Source organism: Artemia franciscana, chromosome 1 (assembly GCF_032884065.1).
Source record: "Artemia franciscana chromosome 1, ASM3288406v1, whole genome shotgun sequence".
Lineage (NCBI taxonomy): Eukaryota > Metazoa > Arthropoda > Branchiopoda > Anostraca > Artemiidae > Artemia > Artemia franciscana.
This window is the reverse complement of record NC_088863.1, coordinates 21381888-21403321: the sequence shown is the minus strand read 5'-3', so window position 1 is coordinate 21403321 and position 21434 is coordinate 21381888. Positions and strand designations below refer to the sequence as shown.

General features: G+C 34.2%; 2 protein-coding genes across 3 annotated transcripts in view; both read right to left on the bottom strand.

The window, feature by feature from the left end:
* The window catches only part of LOC136026866 (sphingomyelin phosphodiesterase-like), a 61892-nt gene extending 60134 nt beyond the window's left edge, over window positions 1-1758 (bottom strand). The window contains exon 1 of one of the 2 annotated variants that reach the window (XM_065703636.1): window positions 1684-1758. The gene's annotated coding sequence lies outside the window, so the exon portion shown is untranslated. Of the gene's footprint in view, window positions 1-1593; window positions 1612-1683 lie in introns of those variants that run through there. The other variant, XM_065703646.1, reaches the window with a different exon arrangement.
* A 3287-nt stretch (window positions 1759-5045) lies between these two features.
* On the bottom strand, window positions 5046-5819 carry LOC136025029 (uncharacterized). The gene has a single exon (XM_065700716.1). It carries the CDS (start codon window positions 5817-5819, stop codon window positions 5046-5048), a length of 774 nt encoding a protein of 257 aa, XP_065556788.1.
* Between the last annotated feature and the right edge of the window lie 15615 nt (window positions 5820-21434).

Here is a 21434-nt window from a genome sequence, read left to right as displayed (position 1 = left end):
GTCATCATAAGACCAAACCTTGACTTTGGAAGCTGCATAGCTGCTCCCCAATATAAAGGCGACACAAGACTTCTTTATGGCATGCAGAGGAATGCCACCAAGGTTATAAATGAGCTGAAAGAACTCCCCTACAATGAAAGACTATAAAAACTCAAATTACCCACTCTGGTGTACCATCGCAGATGAGGTGACATGCTGCTTACCCATAAACTCTCTAATGATACATCTAGTCTCCTATCTAGGAGACATCTAGGCCATTCAAAGAAACTTCCTAAATGCCATGTGAACACTAGAATGCATCAAAACTTCTTCTCTGAAAGAATTGTCAACAACTGGAGTTCCCTCTCCAAGTCCACAGTGTCAGCAACCTCACCTGTAACTTTCAAGAAGTCCCTGGATAGCAAGTGGTCATGCAGGAACTGGAAATACTGCTGGTAAGATCCAGATCAGTAACAGATGTCAGTCATCATCACTCACAGAGCAACATAGATCCATTGGACTTTATTGCTCTAAAGTGCAAATTAAGGTAAAATCTTTAAAACATTATAGGCCTAAATTGGTATTGAGCAAAGTTGTGAAGCTGAAAACAATTTTGTTGTACTTTACTTACGCAGAAGATCTATTTTGCAAGGTTTCACTTTTATAACACACATATTTTAAAGGTCATCAAATGCCATTACCCTCTAGAGGTAGACAGAGGGGAGGTAGGTACTTCAAAATACCTTCCCAGGACATACTTTAGCCTTTGGACCTATCCCTGAAAGTTCCATTTTCCTAAGCTATCCCCTTTCTGAGATAGCCACAAGTCACTTAAATGGCATTTGCTGCTCTTTATAAACAACCCAAGGACTACACTGGGTAAAATTCTATTTAATTGACTTCTTGCTATCTCGGAAAGGGTTTAGGTTAGGAAAATGAAACTTTCAGTGATGGGTCTACAGGCTAAAGTATGTCCTGGGAAGGTATTTTGAAGTATTTACCTCTGCTCCTTCTCTCTCTAGAGGGCCCTGACCTTTGATGACCTTTAAAAATAGGCTATGTGTGTTATAAAAGTGAAACCTTGCAAAATAGATCTTCTGCTTAATTGAAGTACAACAAAATTGTTTTCAGCTTCATATCTTTGCTCAATTCCATTTTATAAGGTTTTAAAGATATACAAATGCATTTCCTAAATTTTGCAAAAAAAAAACATTGACATGGCTCAGAATTCTACTCAAATAACAGCAATTGCATTTTCAGAACTAAAGACAGAGAAAAAGCAACTGGTAACTGAAAATTAAGATAAAATGTTGTTTTTTCAAAATTTCAATAGGTATAGACCCCTAGAGGCTCTTATCCCTCTAGGGCCTTCTAGAGGGATAAGGAGTAGAAGTGGGTACTTTAAAATACCTTCCTGGGACATACTTTAGCCTGTAGACCCATCCCTGAAAGCTTCATTTTCCTAACCTAAGCCCTTTCCGAGATAGCAAGAAGTCAATTAACTAGAATTTTACCCTACACTGAAAAACACCATCCCATCATATTGAAGTTTAGGCTTAGCTCACTGGCAAATTAGCCTAGCCTAATTAAGAAAAGAAATCAAACCATACTGACAGCCTTATCTTACAGTTAGATTTCTAATTTAGAAGTTTTATAAGATATTCTGGCTGATGACGGATACAGCTACTGAGCATCAAATTTTACCTTTAAAGGAGAGTTACGTTTCACGTTTTCAGGTTTTCAAAAATTCAACGCGCTAGATTTTGACATCGTTACGAATCTCACAGTGTGGTGCTAAGCTTCTTTGGGCAAGTGACAATCTGCCAATTTACAAATTTCTTTGATAGGAGAAAATCAACCTATTTTTTCAAAGGAAACTATGAAATCCAACTTTTTGAGTCGAAAGTAGAAATATCCAAAAGAAATTTAGAAAGTTTTTTTTCTAAAAAAGTCCGGCCAAGTTAACCAAAGTTCGGTTTGTAGATATGATAAGGTCCATACTTTAAAAGCTTGTTTTTTTTTTATCAGTGTCGCAAAACATTTAAAAAATTTAAATTACTTGGCATTATTATTGCCTTAGGTCCTGTGGTGGCACATCAGTTTTTGACCCCCGCTTTGTAATATGGGACATCAAGCTAGAACTCAGCTTTAGCAAAACACTTTAAGGCCGACACAAAGACTTGAGCATTGAAGAAGCGTCGTTAATCCTAAACAAGCATATTATTACCTTAAAATTCCTTAGCAATTCCAAAAATTCAGGAAGAACTTATGAATTTTCAGGTATTCTATATCGGAAAAGCTTTCAAATACCCAATGACCGCCTTCGTTAATACTGGTCAAAGTTCCAAATTGGTAAGTGAAACTCCTAATATCCTTCAACTCTGGACAAGCACCATTGACTCTGAGTTGCAACATCGTGAAAATATGTCTCTTTTGAAGGGAGAATATCAATGGATTTTTAAGGTTTCCTTTCTACACAAGATCATTTTCTAAAGGAAATTGTTAATGAAATTTTTAGACCATTTTTTAAAGTAAATTGTAAATGAAATTTTTATGTGAAAGAGTAAAAATATTATTATTCTAATATTTTATTAAACCTATTTACAAAAAAACAAACAAATAGTAAATAGTTTTCGGAAATTTTGAGTGTCTTGACATAACAAAAAAGGCTCAATTGTCAAAATATATAGAATTTAACTGAAAAGCTGAAGTAAAGGTATGTTTTAAGTCACTATTTTTTTCAAAATGAGGCTGAATTAAGCTCAGTCCCATTAATAGGCAAATACAGGAAATGATTTTCAACGTCCAGGGAGCCCTTACAGCCTGTGCTCAATCTAAATGAGGTTCTTTTTTAAGTACTACTTACTGTACCCACGTATTACTTGCTCATTCACGACTAAACGTCTTGAACACAAAAAAATTCAAGTATACGATTTAATAGAGACGGAGAGTTTCGTCCAACACGCTTTTGCATTGCTCAAATTAATGTATACAAAGTTGGAGACATTGGACAGAAATGTCATGTTGTAATTGTTAGATCGAACCTTTTTCATTATTTTTTTCAGCAGCTATCTAAGAATCATAGGCCGAAATAGCATCCTACCCAGTAAACTTAGTACTGTCTCTAATCTCTATGTGTTATGATTTCAGTAATTTATCAAACTGATATAATCAACTCTCTTTGAGCTTTTGAAGTTCGCAACGTTGAACTATCCATAGTTTTTTACTTTAATATAATGTAGATCACAGGTCTATGTTCTAAGATCTAAAATATTGAGCCCCTTAAAAAGCTTAGAGGACTGGTGTTTCCACTAGAAAGGTTCAAAAGAAGTAGGAGAGACAAGAAAGTAAGTTAATCAAAAGTAGAAATGGTTTAAAAAATAAATAGAAAATGTATAGCCAGATAAAAATAACTTTATCAAGGAAAGTACATCGTAGTAGCCCTATAATATCCCTTCAAAAGTTTTGCTTAGGCTTGACAGCTTTCTGAGATAGAAGAATCCTTGAAGCTCATCTTAAGTCCTCCTATTGTCACTATGTTTCTGACGGTGACGACCAACTAAAGCGGATGCTCATGACCAGACACATCCTTTTATTAAAGACATGTATCATTTTTTTCTGTCTGACTAGACATTATTATAATTTTTTTTTACAAAGTTTTGGGCAAAGTACCATACTCTGGACAAGCTATAAGAACCACAAAACGAGGATAGGATATTAATGTTAACGAACTTGACGAGGTTTTTTCCAATGTGCTTAATACATACCATTGACATATAATTGAGGATTAGCAAGAAACACTAAATAGCCAGTAAAAATTATAATATTACTTCACAAGACTCTTTTCAGATATACAGCTTTATAATGTATAACCATCGCTTAGATAGAAAATATCAAATGCAACACTAATCTTTAAAATTTTGAGTCTGGACACAATTTTCTTTAGACATATGCTTTTAATGTATTAAATCAGTGACAATATATAAAAGAACGAGATCAGATAAGGCACAAGCTAAGCTATATGGGATGAACAAGAATTGGCGTCTGAAAATTCTAAACATTTAAACTTTGGGCAATTCCTACTTCAAAACTTTTATTTTGGACTATTTCTTCACCTTTTAAGATTGCGACCAAATATTCTGCAACATTTATCGTCCCGGAGATTTTGTATTAGATTTGACCCGTTTCAGATGCTTTCAGCAAATCCTCAGGACTATATGACTTCCTCATTTTTCTTTTTTATCTACAGTTTGTCTAATTAGCAGCACACAGCGTAATACCCACTGCTCAATTGCGTTTTGTGGTTTCTATTCCCTTCAAAAGATTGAAAAATTTAGAACTTGGCAAACACCATAGAAATCAGACAACTTGCAAAATGTTTTCAAAATTTCTGTGACTTATCAGAGTTTAAGAACCGTATTAGTATCGGCCGGTCTATAGACCTTAAACTGCTGGGGATAGGAAGCTGAAGTACCAGCACTTCCCACAACCAATCAATAGAATTAAGAATTTTAATTGGGATTACTGGTTATTAAGTGACAGGAAGACTCCTTCATTTCCAGGGGCTTGGTTACAGACGAGGAAGAAGGAGTTCTGATCAACTAAAGATACTTCTGGGGGAGTCAAAAGGGTGAAAGGATTATTTGGTAGTTCTTATACCCTATACACAAATTTTGGAACTGGAACTGGGTTCTAATACTAGCGACATATTCCCAGAACAAAATTGGATCAACTATTGCAGCATCTACTTCGTCCGCACGGGGAATTAGGCTGAACTACCGCCACTCCATTTCAATGTTTGCTTTGTTTCGTGAAGTAAGCCTGAAGAAAGCATAAAGTGGTATATAAGTTGTAATTTTTTCTGAAACTGCAATACAAAATCCCCAATTGGGATTGAATGCATTCATTACCTCAATGAATGAGGTAAACTCAGTTAATATATTACCTCAGTAACATTCAAGCGGTTCTTTTGAGTGAGTGAATCGCCGAAAGACCCCCTCTGTGTTTTAACACCTTAGGGTCCATGCACTTCCACAATTGTATTTTTACGATTCCCTGCGAAAAGTTTATAACGTCCTTTTTCTATCAATCAATCTCAGAAATTCACAAACTAAATTTATACTTTCAACCGATTGTTCTTCAGTTAATGCTCCTCCGAGTAATTCTTCACATAGTTTTATTCGATGTTCTCTCATAAACCTTCTAATGTCTGTCCTGTAACATTCTGTGCGGACACAATGGATGATGAGGTGTGCTAAGGTCTCTGTCTGACCACAATAGATGCAATTCGGATCTTCTCCATAGAAACGAGAAAGATATGATCTTGTAGCTGCATGTTGTGACCTAAGTCGAAATGCAATTTTTCCTTCTTCTCTTGATAAACTTTCATATAACTTATTTTCGAATTTCCTTCTGGTCTTCTTTGTAATCAAAAGATTTCCAGAGAGATTTCTATTTTCTTCAAAGCTAAATTGTTTTATCTGCTGTATTATGTCTTCTATCTGGAATACTATTGTTGGTGTCGTTGTTTGCATTATTTTTATGTCTGCACTGGCGGCCATTTTAGCTGCTAAATCAGCTTGTTCATTACCCTGGATTTTCTTGTGGCCAGGTATCCAATGAAGCGATAGCTTTATTCCTTTAGAAAGCAGTTGTTGCATGGCTACAAAGCATGAACTCACTTCTCTTGATTTATTCGCTCCATCACTGAATTCATTTAAACATGAAACAGCACTTTTAGAGTCTGTACATATTCTAACTTGATCCCCGCTTTGTAATTTCTTATATAGATACGATACTGCTTGTCGTATAGCAAACACTTCAGCGTCGAAAATTGACATTTTTCATGGAGACGGTAAAGTTCTTTCACATTCCACATTGGTATCCAAATCGCAGCTCCGACCTTGTCACTTTTTGAAGCATCAGTAAAGACGTCCATGGCTTCTGGGTAGGTCATTCTTTTCTCCATTGTGAATGATTGATTATAATCCAATCCATCCCATTTTTCAAAATCACAAAAGCAAGGAACTTTTTGAATGGCCCATATTGGCGTGATATTTAGATTGGGTACTTCCAGTGCTAGGTTTAAATTTACTGTAATCCCAAATTTTCTGCCAAATGCAAAGCTTTAATAATTCCATGCTGTTTCTTTGAGGAAATCTATAGTCTTTTTCTTTTAAGTATCGTAGATTTAAATGGGTGGTTGTGATCTGATGTCCAAAGCTTTTTCAAGTATTTCAATGAACGCACATTTCTTCTCACTTCCAAACTTTCCAATCCACTTTCTGATTCTAAGAATGGCTTAGGTGTTGTTTTACGTGCTCCAAATGAAACTCTTATGGCACTATATTGTACTGTGTCCAATAGCCTCAATGCAGACGGGCTGGCAGCCTCATACACCAAAGAAGCATACTCTAGTTTCGATCTTATGTATTTTGATATAAAATTCCAAAAGAAAGTCTGGTTGGGACCCCATCTTGTTGCTGATATCATTCGCATAATATTGAGTCTCTTCAAGCATGAGATCTTGAGTTGTTGTATGTGCGGTCTGAATGATAGGTTCTTGTCGAAGATGCAACCAAGCCATTTAAATTCACCCACAATCTCCAACAACTCATTATTAAGGTACAGTCTGGGCAATGTTGTATTTCTCTTCCTTGTAATCATCATGATTTTAGATTTTTCAGGAGAAAATTGGACACAGTTTTCTTGGGACCACCTCTGGACTTGATCAAGGATTATCTGTAACTGTGTTGTTGCTTCATTCACATTATCTGCAATAACGCATATACCATTGTCATCTGCAAATATACCTGCTCCATTTTCTCCTTCATCTACAGGGAGATCATATTCACTTAGATTGTAGTAATCAGGTCCTAGCACTGAGCCTTGTGGCACTCCTCTTCTTCTTAATACTTTACTTTGGGAATAGCAACTTCCAACTTTGATTTTAACTTCTCTTCCTTCTAAAAAAGAATCCGAAAATTCTAGGAGCTGACCTTTAACTGCAGCAGCCATTATTCCTTCTAATATATGACGGTGGACCATACTATCAAAAGCTGATACTACATCCAAAAATGCCATCAGTAAAACTTTTTTGTTTTCTAAAGCATAAACAGCATCATTCATGAACATCAGCATCACATCCTCTGTATTTCTATTACGTCTAAATCCACACTGTATATTCTGGTTTAAAAATATAGAGCGTGTTTGAAATATCAGCAGTAGATAGAGAAACAGGGTGATTTAAGAGTGGAAGTTTGACTTTTAAGTATAGAAAATAGTAAAGAGAAGATGAATCTCCCTCCAGATCCAGGGATAGTTTTACCTGTGACCATGCACCACAATGTGGTTGGTTATCAACAACATGGACAATTTATATTTGTGAGATCTCCCATTACCAATCAAGGACAACCTGTGATTTTCCAGGATATGCAAGTGAACCCACATGCAAGTGTTTCTAGCTGCCAGGGACAAGGTCATTTTAGTCCAGTGTCAGGAGGAATAACAAATATCAGCCATTTCCCAAATGTGAAAAACTATTCAGTGCCTACTTCAAACAGATTTCAATCCCTTCAAGAATGGAATGAGGACTTTCCTCCTTTACCATCAAGTGAAAATAGTGAAGAAGAAATGAGAACAGTGAACCCACTAGAAGCTGAAGGTGTTATCAGTGAGGCAAACACTGACAATCCTACAAAAACTGGAATGAAAAGAAGAGATGTTTCACCAGTGTCTGAGTACCTGAATCAACCTCAAAATAGAAATTTGAAGCGGAAGCTTAATGAAGTATAAAGTAGCATAAATCAGAATCCTACCATGTTGAACAAGAAAAGTGTTGACATGCAATATAGTGATCTTTTATCCATTTCTGTGGAAGCTCAAGTAACTGAGGATAACCAAAAGCTCCCAGATGATTTCACAATTGCCAAGTTTTTGAGCTCTAGTTTTGGAAAGGAAAAGTATGAATTTGAAGTTAATAAGACAAGAGGAAGACTTTTAATTCATACAGAAAAAGAGGAGATAGCTGGTAAACTGTGTACAATAAGTCAAATAGCAGAAACTAAAGTTAAAGTGAATAAACGGGAAAGCCAGACTCGAGGCATTGTGAAAGGTGTTCCTCTACATCTCTCAAATGAGGATATTCTAGCAAGTATAAGGTCAAGCGGTTCTTTTCTTAAACGGCTTTCTAAGTTTCAAATTTCGTGTATTCTTTTGTTCTAAGTGACCGCTACTTCAAACTGACAGTCTGGCAGGAGAAACATAACAATTTAAAAAAATAAGACCCGGAATTGGAACCAAATTTTGGAACTGGAACTGGGTGTCTAAATAAGGAGCTAAACTGAAATGAATTGCAAAAACCTAGGTTAAATTTATCCGAATCAGTTGTTTTATAGTATTTTAGATAATGGTCGTCTCTAGATCCCTCTCTGGACTAAAGATTAGTAGCCTAACGACATTCTAACTTGATTAGGCTAGGCTAAATTCTGACAATTTATTAGATTTCCAGATTTAGTTTTGGATTAACTACAGTATTACCCCTTTTTCTATTTTTCTGGGACATGAGCCTCCCACACACCAATTTACGATATGCTGATGATCTTGTATCATGGGCAACTGACAATACCTTTCAGATTACACATTCAAAGTTGCAAAAGTCACTTTCTCACTTTGAAAAATTTGATTTTTCCATTACACTTAACAAGTCAAAAATCATCCAATTCTACTATAAGAAAAATAATATCAATGCAAAACTAATTCAAAATGGAATAATTTTTCCAGAGGATAATCAAATAAATTATCTATGTCTCATACTTGACCAAAAACTTAATTTACAGCTTCACATCACAAACACAATAAAAATAGGCTATAGAAAAACAAGAACAATGAAAAGACTACTATTCAAACCCTAGGGTTGTAATGAGAAAACTTTAGTCCAGTTTTATAAATCACATATAAGACCCCATATTGATTATGGGGTCATTGTTTATGGTGCTTGTGCAAAGACCCTGATACAAAAATTGAAACAACACAAAATGATATAATCTATTTCATATTTGGTCTCAGGAAACCAAGAAGTCCTAAGTTTCTGCTTACTAAGAGTAGATAATCAACAATAAAGGAAAGACAAAGATTTCTTTTGATAAATTATTGGACACAAATTGAAGCCAATAGCTCACATACACTGAATAAATGGTTAAGAAATCTATCCATGTAGAGAGACATTACAAATGAATATGCCAACACCCAGAACAAATTCCCAGGGCCATCAAAGTCTATTGCACCTACATCCCCCCAAATTCCCCCATGGAGTTGGTCAATCCCCATAATAAACACTAGCTTCTCAAAGTGGACAAAAGAACTTGCTTACATCTAGAAAATTTTTTCTGAATTCAATAAAATTACATATAAAAACAATTTCCAAATTTTTGTTGATGGGTCCCACCCCTTCATATTGCAATGGATGATAGAATGTATTATAATGTGTCTATTATGTCTGCAGAGTTTAATGCCATAAACATGGCATTAGAGCACCATAAATAATCAACCTTTGATTGCTAATTTACAAGATATTATGGATATTCTGACTTTTTGTCAAGCCTAGGGCTGTTGTCTTCAGCTTCTCAATGTAAGATAGATGTATACAATTTCATTGTCTTATTGTTATTGATACTCTTGCTTCAAAATACAAACAGTATGTTCCAATCTGCTCAGATATAACTGTTAACCCTCAGGCAGATGAAATTGTAAGAAATGCTCTAAATATGGGCCAGCCAAGTGGGAGACCAATCCCCATTAGAGACATATACCACTGTAGATTATCAGAGGTATTGTTAAACAAGAATAATCCAATTTTATCACCCTTCCTCAATAAGCACCTTTCTAAGATTTATTGTAGAGTTTGGTCTGACTCAAAGGGACTAAATTTTCAGGCGTTTTCATATCAGTTCCCTAATTCAGGTGGCTGTGTTCCCTCTTCCCTTCTTTGCAGGCATTGTAATTTAGAAAATGAAGCAATTGACCATTGCATATTTGAATGTAATATGCTGATGTCTGCACAGTAGTATCCTACAATGTAAACTGTAAAAGTGCTTCAAACACCACAAAATCTCACTATCAGCTGAGAGTCTAGCTGACTATACATGCACACAGAGCACATAACTGAATGTTTATCCTCTTATATTTCAACTCTTAGAACCAAAACATCTACTGAAAGAAATCTAAGCAGATTCTAGATAAATAAGAAGCAACCAATTCAGTAGCTCTGTTCAGCTCACAGAGTGAATTAAAAGCAAAAGGGCTGAATAGTCTCAACTGAAAAGCCCACGCTTGCTGAAACAAAAGAAGAAATATTTCACCTTAATAATGGGTTTCTAAGCTAGTCTCTTTTTTATTTTTTAAGTTTTGGAAACTTAATTCTTTGATCTTGAGTTGTATTAGTGCAATTTATGCAAATATTCAAGTTGAGGGGCTTTTTGCTAGTCTATCTTGGAAAATAGTTCAGTTAGGTGAATAGCAAGGTAAAGGTTATGAATAGTGACTCTCTAGAAGGGGTAAAATCCTAGACAACCTACTTTTGGCTTTCTTCGAAAGGAGTTAGGCTAGGAAAATGAAATTTTCAGGAATGGATCTCTATGCTAAAGTATGTCATGTGAAGGTATTTTGAGGTACCTACCTCTGCTCCTCCTCTATCTAGAGAGCACTGAACTTTGATGACCTTTAAAAGTCTTTGTTATAAAAGTGAAATCTTGTAAAATAGTTCACAATGCTGCTTAATCCTAATTTATGAGTTTTTAAAGATCTGCAGATACATTTTCTAAATTTTTGAAAACCAATTGATATTACTTAAAAATCTACTCAAATAACAGGAGTTGCATTTTCAAAACTCAAACCAGAGAAAAAGAAACTGTAATCTGAAGGTTAAGTTAAAGTTTTTTTTTGGTTGAAATTTTAAAAGTTATAGATTTGTCCAGTAGGCAAAGTTTTAAGACTTATAAATCAGAAGAGGGTTAATGTAGCAGCTTGGCAATGTTTACTAGTAAATATCTATAGCTATTAACAAACAATTCAGATAGCTAAGAAACAAACTTACCTCTAGAATCAGAATTTTAGTTTTAACTCCAAATGTAAAATTTGTTTAAATACAGACCCTCAAAGATAATAGCTTTTACACTTATTTTAGATATAGTTTATTAGGCCCTGTGTTAGAGTCAGTCTTGTTAAAACTAGTTTATCCACAAATTGAATTGACAGTGACAAAATCAAGAATCAATCAATTGCATAGGAATCACTGTAATGCAATCATGGGAATCAGTCCAGAGGAGGGCAACAATATATGTTAAAAACCCCTATGATGTCCCATATCCATCCTATATCTGTAAGCTCAGAATACCATCTCTAATGTATAGACACAAACAATGTGATGTGATAATAGCATGCAAGCTTCTTAATGCTGAGGATACCATTCCCAACCTTTTACAACTGGACAGGTCAAAGATAGCTTAAGGTCACCCTCATAAGCTTTTCTGGAAACAAGCAAATACCATACTAAGGAACAAATCCTTTCGAAATAGAGTTGTCAGCTTGTGGAGCTCCCTCAGTAGAAAAAACTGTGACGTCTACCTGCATGGATGCATTCAAGTCATCAGTGGATAGGGAGTGGATCAATAAACCATTGACCACTGCTTGGGACACCACAGAGGAGCTACTATCATCACTGAAACTAGCTGACTCAGGATTCATCCTATCACTAGCAAGTGCAATTTAAGGTAAACAAATCTCATATTTGGATTCAGGATGAAATCCTGATTCTAGGGGTAATTTGTTTCTTAGCTATCTGAATTGTCTGTTAATAAAGATATTTACCTACTATTTCAGGGTATGTTTTTGCCCCTGGATTCATTACTGAAAGTTCCATTTTTCTAACCTAAGGCCCTTCCAAGATAACAAAAAGTAGCTGATCTTGAATTTTACCCCAGAAGGAAACATCCTAAGATGAGAAGAGAGACATTTTTAGATTGCTAATTTTATGGTCTTTTCCATGTATTTTTTTTTCAAGTTTTTTTAGATTGATAATTTTATGATCCTTTTCATGGTTTTGTTTGCAATTTTGACAATAATCTTCCTCCTCCCTATATAGTCCAAGGCCTTATATAAAGCAAACATAAAATAAAAACTACCACTGGATTATGTATTTTGTGGTCCTTGTCAACATAATAGTCATTACCCTGATACTGCATGCCCCCCTCACCCTGATGGACATATATGTAGTCCTAATAATATATTTGTTTGTTGTTCTTTCCATTGATTGATATACTGTAAAACCAATTATCCTGTGTGGCCTCAGAGATATCCAGCTTAACCTAAGTGCTTGTACTAAATATTGGATAAAAAAAAAAAAAGATACTGTCTTACCTTACCTTAAGGTAAATATTGGATTTAAAAAAAATACTGTCTTGGGGCAGAGTGACTTGAAGTCTGGTGATGACTTAACACCAACGGCTATGAGTGGCGCTGTACATTGGAGGTGACTAGAAGTAAAGGACTGTAGGTGGTATCATGAGTCAGCATTTATAAAAATCCTTGAACCTCCAAGTTTAATAAATGCCCAAGGTACTTATACTGTTCCCAAGATGCATGAAGTGTGTGTCTTGGAGGAACAGAACAAGCATAAGATCAAGAAATATGTTCCAATCTGTCTGTAAATAGTGTACACATAACATTAATTTAAGTAAACAAACTTACTAATGCTACAAGGATTTCTGACATTTTTCTGCTTCTGTGGAAACACAAAAATGAACTATTTTAAAACAGCAATTTATTACTAATTTTGAGACACTGGTATATCTATCCTAGAAGTTAAAACATTTACTTTAGTTTTACATAAGTACAGAGACTTTAGAACCATTTTTTTTTTTTTATAAATTTCTGAAACCTTTCAGGAAAAATTTGTCTTTGTTTATATATTTGACTTTAACTCTGTCAAATCCTGCAATAGAGTTGCCTAAAACATGTCAAAATGCTTCATTTTAGTTGTGGTTTCATGTGATCCCTAGGTCTTGGTATAGGGAAATATAACATTGAAATATATGAGCTTGCCTCAATTGAGCTGCCCTCTATGAGCTGACTTGACATCATTTTTTTTACCACTTGTAATTGAATTAAAAATAAGACTTAGCAAAATATAGTAAACCAAATAAACTACTAAAAACGTTTAACCAGATATGTGTAAAAATTGCAAGAATTGGTGTTGGGTCTCCTACTCTACTGTATGTAAAAGGATTTAAAAATGAAAAATATGTCTCTTCTTTTTGTTCTAGCATGTCTCCTGAAGAGCTGCTATTCTTAACCTCTACTGAATGATAGTTTCAGGAATAAATCCATTGCATGAAATATACCCTTGAAAGCTTTTATCAAGCTACTATCCCTACCATCCCTATCATTTCCTTATTCCTGGGGCTTAGAAGACTGCATAAATGACAGTACCTTTTTAAATTTGGCAAAAAATGTATTTCCTTAACTTTGAGCAATTATCCTCTTTTTATTGTCTTCTACTTTTTGAAAATGCAGCTTCTATATTCTCAGATCGTTTTCAAACCATGCATTGTCAAGATTTTTTTTTTAAGTTAAAAAATAGTTTACAAACCATTTAAACCTCAAAATCATGGCTGAGCAAGGGGGTGAGGCCTGAAACACTTTTCTTTTGCTGGTTCTAGTTTAGTGCCCCCCCCCCCTGAGAAGGAACAGAACACTATAACACTATAAGATTTTGAAAGTTCTAAAGTTATTAACTTTTTTTTATCAATTCAAAAAATGCTTCATTATACCTCGCCCCCTTCCTTAATGTGCAACATATAGCTCAAATTATGTATTTTTCATAATTTTCTGGAAACAAGCTTTACAAATCAAAGTAATACCATTACATTCGTTATTTTATGCTATGTTTTCTTGTGTTGTTATCTACTTTTTATGGTCATTTTAACTATTACTTGCTGTATGCTTACAATTTTATTGTTCTCACTCAGGCAAAACTAAATTTTATAGCATGATCAATTAAAGGAGAAATTATCAAAGCTCTATATGAGACAAGGAGAGGGGTGGAACCGTACATTGTCAGAACAGTAACAATTATTTTTGGAAATATCATGGTTAATACTACTGGTACAACTTTGTCCTAGCCTGTCTCTTCCTAATCCCTAGACTATATGCAAAATTTTCCTTATTGTTGTTATTGTTTTTCAAATCGGTATTGTGAACCAATTACTGATGAGAAATAAATACACAAAAAATCTGTATATAATATATTGGTTATCCAGACATTAGGAGAAGAGGACTGGGATAAAATTGTCATATAGTGCCTATTATCTTTGGAAATATTGAACAGGGAACTGAACTATATTACTGTTTTTTATTGCAATCTTTGCTATAGAAAAGGAATCTTCCAGATTATCACTGTTTGTGCTTGTTTTTTGTCCTCAGCTGGTTCCTAGCACAAATTTGATTAAAAGCATACCACATCATTCAAACTTAAGACATCTTACTGATAGCTTACAACATTGTAAATTAGAATTTAGCAAAGTTTTCAGACCAAAAACATTTTTGTTGTCACCCATTTATTCCTTAAGTCAGCTTATGAAAACTTCACTTCTATAACACCAAAGGGGAAAAGGATATGGGGTAGATACTGCAAAAGGCCTCTGTGGAAGGTTGCAGGCTCTGGTTCCATTCCTAATAGCTTCATTTACCTAACTTGACTAATTTCAAAAAATGTTAATGTCCTTCGTCTAGAATTTCCTTTCACCCCTGGAACTAAACTCAGTGGTAATATTGTTTTTATTGAATTTTTGCTCAAACCTGTGTTTATTTCAAAACCCATGTGCACTTTACAGTGATAAACCTATATACTGCTTAAATTTTAGTGGACTAAGTACAATTATTTTCATTTGTTGTCATAATATGTTTTTGGTGCTGATTGCTGGTACATTATATTAGTAGTACAAAAGCTTACAGTCATGATAAAAAAATGCAAGTGGAGCTTCTCAAGAAATAAATCAAAATGGGTAAAACTTTCATAAAACTACCAAAGCCCAAATGAAGGCTTATAAGATGTAATGAACTTCCCATCTGTAATCACTAATGATTTTTAAGGATTTATGATTATATTTGTTCTGCTTTAGTATTTAATCCTTGGAAAACCTATGGCCTAGTTCACCTCACTGGTTGTAGACCACTTTTGAAAGGTTTTGTTCATCACTCAAGCATAATCCTTCAGAAGCTATCAATAGTCATGTGATACAAAAGCAATCAAAACAGGAACAGGAAAACCATGCTCCCTAACTATTACTTTGGTTATAGATCCCTTTCTTAAAGTTCATTTATTGAAGCACTTAAAGTTGTCATCACTTCAGTTTTATGAGGAATTAGCCAATGGCATCAATGTATTGACTTATATATCTTTCTGTATTGTTTCTTAATATATTCATTTGTCAACGTTTTACTCTGTACTGTTTAATATCATATTTTGCCAAGCCTTGGTCTTATTGTAATAATCCTGCTAAATTTTTGAGATTGTAATTTGTTATAAAGAGAAAATGAAGAATCATTGCAAAATTCTCAGGATTTTTAATACAAATACTTTAAATTATGTATCTTTAGAAACCGTTAGTTCTACAGAAAGGTAAAGAAATAAGAAAGAATCTTAAGTGATGTCTTTTTTTTTTAGTCTTAGGTTTCCACACATATAAAACAAATTGTCATTTCACCCATACATTATTTATATTCATGACTAATAGAAAAGCCATAATGGAATAATTTTAGGAAGGTAGTTAGTGAAGTTAAGTATGGTGTCTTAGGGGAGAAAATTAGAAATGTAGCTAAGAATATTAGTGAAAATGCTTTTTGTTTAATAGAGAAGAGGAGGGACTTGCACATAAATATTTGAGTGATAAATCATATTAGAATACGAGGAATGTAAGAAAAGGTAGAGAAAGCATTTAAGTATGAATTGAGGAGTTGTGAAGTTGAGGCCATGGATAAAATGGCTGAACATATTAAAGATGCAGGCAGATGGCATACCTGTAAAATTTTATGCTGCCATGCTAATAAATTGAGAGGGGAAAGTCAAAATGGACTTCTCCCAGTTAAAGATAAGAATGAGACCACAATATGTGATAAGAAAAGAGTTAAAGAGAGATGGGCAGAATATTTTGAAAATATGCTAAACTGTGATAGAATTACAGGAAAAGATATAGAAAAGAATGAAAAACTTCGTGACAGTTGTGGATGTGAGGGAAGATTTATTTTGCGAGAATGAATTAATGACATTGCTGCGATTTTTGAAAAAATGAGAAGTACCTAGTGATTTTTGGAGAATTGTAAGTAAACCTCCTCTATAAGAAAGGAATTAAGAGTGAGTGTGGTCATTTTAGAGACATTAACATGGCTTCTGTAGGAAGCAAATTGCTTTGTATGCTGATACTTTTTAGATTTAGATATGCTGCGGATAAAGCTATAAGAGAAGAACAGCGCGCTTTTAGGAAGGGGAAATGATGCATCGATCAAAATTTCACTCTTAAATTAATAATCAAGAAGTGCATGAGTCATCAAATCCCTTTAGTCATCAGTTTTATAGATAATGAACAAGTGTCTGATTCAGCTTATGGAAGAGCTTTAGCAAAGATCCTATACTTGTATGGTATACTAGATAAATACATTAAAGTGGCTATTGCTATGCCTGGGAATAATATTTCTGCAGTTAGGAAATGAGTTTGGCAGCTGGTTTTGTATTAAATCAGGAGTTAAGCAGGGATGCGTCTCATCCTCATTTATATTGACCATTCTGATGGACTTTGTCATAAGGAGTACAGTAGTAGTATAGAACTTATGCATTCTAGGCCACATCATTAATTAATTTAATTTATTCCATTTTCAATTGAATTCACACCACTTTAAATGGAAATTTCCAACATTTTTACCATGTCCCATCATGAGATTTAGTATCAAAACAGGTCTTGTAAAATTAGAAATTGACACATATTTTTCATATATTCAATAATTTATATATACTACTGATAAAATTTAATAATTTAATTTGATTTAATATTTAATGGATAGTTCTATATCAATATCTAGATAACTATTATTATCTTTCTTTTATTTTTCAGTAATCTTTAAAATCATACCTTTGTTTTATTTTTTTTTCAAAATCAGCTGCTGTAGAATCAAATGGTTTTGGTACAAAGATATGCACTGCTTCATTTTTAAAGTTATTATAACGAGTTTATTTCCATATTTAGCTATTACACATTTCATTGCTTTAATTGTATATTCAATTCCAATGTCTAAATTTTGTTTCCTAATAGTTTGATTATATTTATTTTCCATTTTCATTTTGCTTAAAAGTTTCTGCATTTATTAGTTGATGATTTTATTAAACAAATTTTCTGAAAAATCATTTATGTAACAAAAGGATTTCTGTCCAACTTTTAACACGTCTCCGATAGCGCAAATGGTTAGAGCGCTTGACTCGGAAGAGAAAGGTCTCAGGTTCAATTTTGGAAGCCTGTAACATTTTTGTGATTCTGTATGTCAAATGAAATACAAAAAGGTTGTATAAAATCTCCGTTTGTAAAGCGATTGACTGATCATCGATTGCGATCCATTAACTTAAGTTTTTTTAGGATGCCTTGCATTGTCAGTGCTTGGAAGCATAATTTATGGATTTATTTTTGAGAGGTCAAGAAGTTTCTCAAAACTGAGCAATATTGAAAAAGAAATGAGTCTGAGAACAGAACAGGTAAGAAAAAACTACAATCATAAAATATGACAGGTTAAATTGGAGGGAAAGTCTTGCTAGCTGGTGTTTACTACTGTCCTAAACTTTCTTCCAATTGTTTAAGATCTACTCTCTGACATTTTATTTCTATCAAATCCTTGTTTGTTTTGTAGTAAAGAGTAAAAGCTTTCGTCTATTATATTGCGCTACTGAACACTTTCATGTATGCCTCTTAGCAGGCCCAAAAATTTGCTGAAATATTGCCATGCTCCAATATCAAATATGCACCAAAAAGACCTTTGTCAAACAACAACCATAAAAAAGAAAGGAAAAACAACATGGTGTATACTCTTTTGCGACAACCAAAGAAAGATTGTTTTGCCACCTTCCCCAAATACAAAATTCTAGGTCCCCTTACCCCATCCTCCTGCAAAATTCCCCTGAAAGTTTCAACTAAATCACACATCTCTCAGGCAAATAGGGCACACTTACTAAACTATGTATATGCTTGCTCTCAGGTTCCAGGTATGACAAATGAAAGAAGAAAAAGAGTGAACCCCCTTGCATTGATTTCAAGCTAACTGACTAAGATTCCAAAAGTACTTTGGATAAATACTGGCCGTAGGCCCCCATGACTGGGTTTAGTAACAGACACCAAAAAATTATATAAAGCAAAATGGCTATTCAATTTTGACAGAGCTGAGTTTTATTCAAATTAAAATATGTTAATGAATTGAGCAACCAAATTTAAAGAACTTTTTATTGGTGTATGGTTTGACCTCAGATTTCATGTAACCTAACATCTGTGGTTCCAGATTTTGACGAAATTTGTTTGATTTATTCCTTTTGCGGAAACAAGCAACCGTGCCAAACTTTTTTCTGTACTTTTCTGTTTGGTGTCAGTCTCTCTTTGAAAAATAATTTGTATTTTTCTTATTTGTGGTTAATTTTAATGAGAATCATGGTCGTTTCCATATTAATACAATAGCAATATGAGTGAAAATAACTTGATCCAAAGACAATCCCAGAAGGCTAAACTAAACTATGCTTGTTAAAAAATGTAAATTTTTGGAAAACATGGTTTTGCCTAAAGAAACGTTAAAAATACGTCGTTACAAAAAAAATTTTGGGGGCTCAAATTGTTTTTTAGAAACTATTCTAGGCTGTAAAAAAACAAATCTTGGGATATGTATGTATTCTGCCTTTATTTTTGTTTTGCAGTAAGCACTCAATGAACTACATAATGCATCAGTAATATCTTTTAAAATAAGTAATGAACGACCATGAATTCGTTTGTGTATGCTCTGTTTTAGCGAAGCATCCGTAATATGGTTGGAATATTACAGTATAACCAAGAATTAAAAACTACATTTGAAAATCCTGTTTAATTTTGTATTTCAATATATCTATAGAAGTTCCACATATTTGGCGCATCAAAATGCCTTTGGAGAGATTGAGGAAACTTTGCATACCCATTGTCTGAACTTGATGGTCTGACAGTAAATTAATAAGTTTTCTGTTTCATTGTCTGGCTGTCTAATTGTTATGTCTGTCATTTGAATGTCTGATTAATTTTGTATTTCAGTTCATAGATAAAGGTTCCACGTATTTGCCATATCAAAACGCCTTTGAAATTATTTTGGGAACTTTGGCATGACCATACTCAGAACTTGATGGCTTTAATTAATAAGTTTTAAAATTAATTGATGAAAATAGAATTAATATTTCTTTTCCATGTCCCTCTATCAGTGACTGTGACTTTCAATTTCAGCACCTAAGGAAAGAACATTTATGAAAATATGCTTCTTCTGGGCCAACTACTACTACTACTAACAACTCACCACAGCACCAAGCCGCCATAAGCCAACACTGCTGTATACGCCCCTCCTCCATCCAAATATATTAAAAGCCTTCCTCTTAAAACCCTCATAGGAAGTTCCCATTTCCCTTAAATCTTTCCTTACGACATCCTCCTACCCCAACCGAAGACGAACTGCTTTCTGTTTAGCCATAGACGGTTGGCCAAAAAGGACACTCTTTGGCCATCTGTCGTCCTTCATCCGCAGAACGTGCCCTAGCCATCTCAACCTTTCTCTTATTATAGCTCTAGAAAGCAGGATTGAACGACACTTTTTGTACAACCCACTGTTTGAAATACGGTCAGTCAGTCGGGCACCCAAAACGTCTGTAGGCAATTTTCTGGAAAATATCTAACAAATCTTCCTCTGTTTTTGGGAGCACCCATGTTTCAGAACCATATTTAACCACCGATATCCACTCTAGATTCCATTGTTCTAATCGTGGTTCTTAGAATTATCTTCCTATTCTTCCAAACTTTTTTAACTTTTAAAAAAACCTTGAATCTTGGCTACTTTTAAAATCGTCACTGCACCCACCATCTCTACTAATAATACTACCAAGGTAAGTGAAGCTGTCCACTTCGTTGATCTTTTCGTTACCCAATGTCACATTTTCATCTTCACTTATTCCTAGCCTTAGCGACTTAGTCTTCTTAACATCAATTACCAAACATATTCTAGCACCCTGAACACATAAAACATTTAAGAGTTCATCGATTTTGCTCGCATTTTCATCTAGGATGCTTAAATCATCAGCATAATTTAAGTCCAGGGAAGTTTTACTCCTTCATTTCATTTCGTATTCTCCCATTACATTTCCTGTGCTCCTTAGTACAAAGTCCGTCAAAACGATCGATATGGGGATAGAACACAATCCAGTTTAACTACTGATTTAATAGGAAACACTTTAATGTATTTGTCTGGTATACCATACAAGGATAAGATCTTCTCTGAAGCTCTTCTATTAGCTGAATCAAACTCTTGCTTATAATCTACAACCGACACATCCTCTACCCTCCCTTAAACCGCACTATCCTTCTCTTAAAACTTTGTCCACAGCATCTCTAAGTCTAAAAAGTAGCATTATACTTGGTAATTTTCTACCTAAAGAAACCAAGCTGATGCCTCGGTAATTACCACACTCACTCTTATCATCTTTCTCATACAGATTTAATTAGGGTTTTCCTAAAATCTTTAGGTACATCTTCCTTTTCAAAAATCATAATCTTCAGTAACTTATTTCTAACTTCATGACCACCGTATTTGAAAAACTCATTTATTACACTATAAGTACCTGGGGTCTTGTTATTTTTCAATCCTTTTATTACTGTCACTAATTCTTCCTCACAAATAAATCTTCATTCGCATCCAAGGTATCACAAAATTTTTCATTTTCCTCTATATCTTTTCCTGTAACTCTATCCTGAATTAGCAGATTCTCAAAATGTTCTGCCCATCTCTCTTTAACTCTTTCTTTGTCACTAATTGTTGCCTGTTCCTATATTTAACTGGGTCAAGTCTAGATTCACTGCTCCCTCTCAATTTACTAACATGTCAGTACAATATTTTACTATTATCCGGCTAGCTGTATCTTCCAGTTCCATGGTAATGTTATCCATGGCCTCCACTTCACACCTTCTTAGTTCATATTTTAATGCTTTCTCCACTTTCTTTACATTCCTCTTATTTTTATTTGATCTATCACTCATGTAATTCTTGTACAAGCTCCTACTCTCTCTATTAAACATGAAGCGTTTTCACTAATATCCTTAGCTGTCTTTTTAATTCTCTTCCCTAAGACACCATCAGCATGACACCTAATA